Source organism: Wasmannia auropunctata, unplaced genomic scaffold, assembly GCF_000956235.1.
Source record: "Wasmannia auropunctata unplaced genomic scaffold, wasmannia.A_1.0 LD334876.1, whole genome shotgun sequence".
In the NCBI taxonomy this organism is placed as follows: Eukaryota; Metazoa; Arthropoda; class Insecta; order Hymenoptera; family Formicidae; genus Wasmannia; species Wasmannia auropunctata.
Window position 1 is genome coordinate 13,718 of NW_012028014.1, and position 5,676 is coordinate 19,393.

At 30.3% G+C, this 5,676-nt stretch overlaps 1 protein-coding gene across 1 annotated transcript in view; it reads left to right on the forward strand.

The window, feature by feature from the left end:
* Positions 1–5,146, forward strand: part of LOC105457948 (heparan-sulfate 6-O-sulfotransferase 1) — an 8,787-nt gene extending 3,641 nt beyond the window's left edge. The window contains exons 2-4 of the mRNA XM_011702924.1: positions 1,855–2,258; positions 2,794–2,973; positions 4,061–5,146. Coding sequence (XP_011701226.1) covers positions 1,855–2,258; positions 2,794–2,973; positions 4,061–4,378 — 902 coding nt within the window. The 3' untranslated portion in view covers positions 4,379–5,146. The remainder of the gene's footprint in view (positions 1–1,854; positions 2,259–2,793; positions 2,974–4,060) is intronic.
* The last annotated feature ends 530 nt before the right edge of the window (positions 5,147–5,676 follow it).

Genomic DNA, 5,676 nt, shown 5'->3' on the forward strand with positions numbered 1-5,676 from the left:
GCCAGCCCGCTCAGAGATGTGTATAAGAGACAGACGTATGGCTCTTGACAATTAATAATCAAAACTTTTTAAAAATACTTAATATAAATATTAGCTTAAATTAATCTTTACACTATAATTGTTAGAATTGCATTTTTTAAAAGTTTATTTAATAATAAATACCTCAAGGAATATGGTATGCAAATGTAAACATAAAAATTAACTTATTAATTCCAGCGTTTAAACGAGATGTCTTATTTTAATAATGTTATAAAATACGAGAATTATAACTTATAAGAGTTATAAGATTATATCTAATTTAAATAAAAAATTTACACATTTTACCGAGCAAATTAAAATAAATTATTTACATTACTTTCTGAATTTCAATTCATATTTAATATGATGAAAAATATTAAAAATTTGGTAATATATCGTTTACATAGCAATTTTTCGCAAAAAAACCAATTTTTCGAAAAGAAACCGAAATTTTTCTGATTTTTTCCAGCAATTTGAAAAAAGCAGTTTTTATAAAACTATATAATAATGTCGGATAGCAATAAGTATGGCACACACATTTATATATATTCACGCACATTCTTGTGTGTGTTTCGTTTTATAAGAAAAGACAATACACAACAGAAGAGAGTAGCTGACTACTACATTGTAGTGAGTCTTTTTATACTATCCTACAAATTTCGTGACTGTAATTATAGAAAATTATAGATATAGCCTTGCAGAATTTTTATTTTCTACTAATTTATAATATATAATTTGTTGCTTGCTCTTTAATTTATTTCAAAGTTGAATTTAAACATTCTCTCATTTGAAATTTTGAGTAAAAATATCTGAAAAATTCGGGAATTCTTACATAATTTTTTTTTTTTTTTTAATAAGATTTCAATGAACATCCTGCTTTTAATATATTTATTTTAATATACCTGCTTAGATTGAAATAAAAACAATAAAGCAATGTCACTTCCCCTTTGGCCATTGTATACTTGAATTATTACATTATTCATCAGGCATGCTCAACCCCCCCAGGCTCTGTCTTAGAAACAAAGAATAATTCAAGCATGTTGCGTTATTTTAGTATGCTGCTCATATTCTCTGCACCTTCGCTCTCTCTTTGTATTCAGAAAATTTTCTTTATTAATATGTATTTTATTGTAATATATATTTGAAGTACTTTTTTTTATAAGAAATTAATTAAAGCTTTCACGATATTACCTATATATATTTAAAATTGTTTATTCATATTTTTATATTACTGAACTAAATTCTAATCTGAATTTGCACTAATGTATACATGAAAATATCTTTTAGATTAGAAGTTTAATTTATTTAATTATCAGGAAAGACCGTGAAATATTAAATAATTAAGATCATAAACGCCAACACGGTACAAAAAAAGTTTTGGTGCTTTCATATAACATTATAGTGTGAATCTTACAATTTTCATATAATACCACGTGGCCGCAAATCGCGTGAGAATGAGATGATATTTTTTCGCAATAATTGTTTACAGATTCGTATAGATGCAAGTTAGCATTTATTTGATATTGTGAGGATGGGGGGATTTCACAGAATTTAAAATAGATGCTTTGAGCATCGATTTATTAGATTGCCTATGGCAATTTAATTGTAATATTACATACTACTTGGTTTGGAGCTGCGGAGATGCAATTTGTGGCCACGTGGTATTATATGAAAATTGTAAGATTCACACTATAATGTTATATGAAAGCACCAAAACTTTTTTTGTACCGTGTTGGCGATTCTGATCTTAATTATTTAATTTATTTATTTTAATAATAATATAAAAAAGATCTTTTACATTCGAAATATCTAACATTAACCTTGTTTTGTTTAAAGGTGGCACACTATTCGGCAAACATCTGGTGCGAGATCTAGAGTTGCAGAGACCGTGCTCATGCCAACGACGACGCAAGCGTTGCTTCTGTTTCCGTCCAAATCGTAACGAAAATTGGTTATTCTCACGGTACTCCACCGGCTGGAAGTGTGGACTACACGCGGACTGGACCGAACTGACGAATTGTGTAGATACGGAGCTCAATAAAATTGAAGGGGAAGGCATTAAGCGTCGTTACTTTTACATAACTATCATAAGGGATCCCGTTGCGAGATATCTCTCCGAGTTCAGGCACGTACAGAGAGGTGCTACGTGGCGAGGTGCTCGTCACTGGTGCGGAGGTACTCAAGCAAATATACCCCAGTGTTATGATGGCCCCAATTGGAAAGGTGTTACTCTGGAAGAGGTATCTCGTTTTTGCCTGATATCAACTCTTCTTATTAATACAAATTACAATAGTCTATTTATATAAGCCGTTTTACTGTACAAAGTAGAAAAAATAAAAATTTGTATGTAATTCAATCCCAAGCTATCGATTAAGCCTACTTAGAACTTGATCGATTCAGCCGTTATTAAGATTGGACAATCTCGTGTACTCGTAATTTGCCAGCTCGCATATAGATACACGAGATGGTCTGCGCGGACGCGCTGCGCGGACATTCGACGCGAAACACTACCGTGTCTCTTGATGCATTAATTGTAAGATAAAAATTTTGTCTTATCTTAAAAGCATCCTTTGTCACTTCATACGCGACTACTTCCTGTTAGATAACTTAGTCGCGCCCTCTTCTATAATAAACGCATTGTGCTTGTGATCACTTGTTATCAACATGAGCAAGGAAAACAGATTAATTTAAAGTAATAGATAAATGATGAAGAATAGAACTATTGATACAGTTTAGGAGAGTTGGTTTAATAATGGAATTGTTATGTATGTGCAGTTTATGGAATGTCCCTACAATTTGGCGAGGAACCGTCAAACGAGAATGCTGGCAGATCTATCGATAGTTGGCTGTTACAATTCTACTCTCAGCAAAACTGATAGAGACCGTCTGATGTTGGCCAGTGCTAAGCACAACTTACAATTTATGCCTTTCTTCATGCTGACTGAGTATCAGAAGGTATGCGACACATATTACACACAGTTTATTTTTATTGTCATTATTACCGTCATTAGAAATTTATTGCGCTTGCTATAATTTTTTGTTGCAACACACATATGATGTTTGTCATGCAAAAACATCTTTTTATTGATTGCGCGATATCATTATAGCGCAAAATATGAAATGTAGCTGCTTCTATATATGTGCAGAATAATGTATGAAAACAATAATAATTTTTAGCAGACTGCTAAATATTGATCTCTCCTAAATATTTAAGCTACATAAAATTGTTATTCTTATAAGTCACGTTCGCGGCTTGACTGCTTAAGAATAGACGTCTTAACGTAAATATTTATGAGACTCCCCCTCCTAATAACATCTGGGAGCAATAGGTTTATTCGACAAACTAGCCATTGCTGCCCACTCTTTTAAAGTCTTGTTTTCTTCATGGCTGTTCTATGTTAGATGATAAATGTTAAACAAAAATTTGTCTTCTATATAATTTATTGTACTTTATTATTATATTATGTGCTTGATAAGAAGTAACATCTTTAAATAAAATAATATTCCATGCTCCAGGAACATCATTTTTATTTAGGTAATAATATATTATTTTTTTATGTGTCATATTTTGTCACGTTTTTCTTGAAGTATAAATATTCTTTTTTTTTTTTATATTATGGCTATTATCAGTAAATTGAAGCCTTGAACTCTGTTTGCAAACAAAAAAAATTCAATTACACAACAACACAGCAATTCATGTTAGAAGATTTAAGTTACTATTAATATTATTATTATAACAAAAAAGATTCAATTACATAACAATATAGCAATTTATGTTGGAATATTTATGTTACTATTAATATTATTGTTATAATTCTTTTATTAATTCTTTAATTAATACATTAATACTTTAAAAGAAATATATAGAATTTATATAGTATATAATACAAAATAGCTTTATGTTTATAGTTTTAAATAAACTAGTGATAGTCATAAATTAATGAAAGTCAAAAGACTGATAAAATAATGGACGTTTTGAAATTGATAATTATATCTCTTATATCGTATTTCTTGTGTAATGATAAATTCTTAATTACATTAGGTGGGACAATACACCTTCGAAGAAACGTTTAAAATGCGATTTGCGGTTGCGTTTGAGCAGCATAATGCTACACTTAGTGCAGCTACTATGGCAACCCTCAGCGCAGAACAACTGGACGCCGTACGTAAACTCAACAGCTTAGACCTAGAACTTTACGAATTTGCAAAGAATCTCGCTTTTCAAAGATTTAAACGGCTTAGAGATCGTGATCCACATTTCGTACAACGATTCCAACACCTTGGTGAATTGCCATCGAGGCAAAGTGCCACAGAATTTAATTGGGATTCTGTCATTGAAGATACTACAGATAACGAATGATATGTGAGTACGTTATTAAGCAATCTTCGGCGCTTTGCATTTCGATACCAAACGTTACTGGATCTGAGCGTCTGAGGGAAGTGCCCTTGAAACAAAATACTTTATGTATAAATCAATAACTTAACTGCATAAAATTTACCAAAAGCACAGAAATGTACTTGGATAAGACCAAAGAAAGGTTCAAGAACCTTAGTGTGATGAACCTGTTAGTATTCTGGCAGCAGTTAAAAGCATAAAAATTATATATGTAATACAGTTGATTTCCTCTATTTTAAGATTATCAGGACCGAGTCACTTTTCGAATTATTTTCTCTATTCAATGATTTCCTCTCAATACCCACTTTTATTTTAATAGCAAATGTACAAAGTGAGACTATTGTTGCACACTCTGTCTCTCACTCGCTTTCTCATTCTAATTTTGCAATTTAGTCATGTGGAAAAGTGAATATGAATATTAAGAAAGCAGCATGAAAGAACTAGAGCATCCTAAAGGACAATAGGACAAGTTTGCTTGGAATAAAAGAAAATCTAGAATAAAGGAAGTCGATCCTAATAGTCAAACATTATCTATCATCTGAAAAATGTTCGTAAATTTTATAAAAGTTCTTCCATATATAAGTAACATATCTTTGCTTATAATTATAGTCATGAAATTGATATTTTTTTTTTACATTTTATGACTTATCTGCAAATTATTGCCATATGCGCCAAATAATGTTTTTTTCTAACATTAATTTATACACATATTAATTATACCGGCATACATCTTGATGCTGATTTATTAATTTATATACTTTTTTTGTATGAGATATACAGATATTTGTTTTTATTTCAATTGTGAATTTATATAAACGGTGTTATAATATAATGTTGATGTAATTAAACTCATATAACTCATATTATATATACAAGAGATAATTTTTTACAGTCTGAAAAGCTGACAAAATACCTTACAGATAAAATGGGAACGTCATTAATTTTTGTTGTTTTTTAAATTTTATATTATAAATTAAATTTTATTTTATATTATAAAATCTTGTTTCTGAATTTCCAAAAATATTTGCAACGCGAAGTTGCTGTTCTGCTTCTTTAACCCTAGACTACCACACTGAGTAAAATTTACCCGGCCTACCTATTTTGTTGCATAATTTGGTTCAAACGCATGGATTTAGAACTTTTTTTTTAAATCTATACGCCAGACAGTAAGAAAGGTAACTGAATGGATAGTAACACTCAAAGATCTTAAAGACATGAACAATTTGCAAAAATGTAAATCAGCAGATCGGAAGAGCACACGT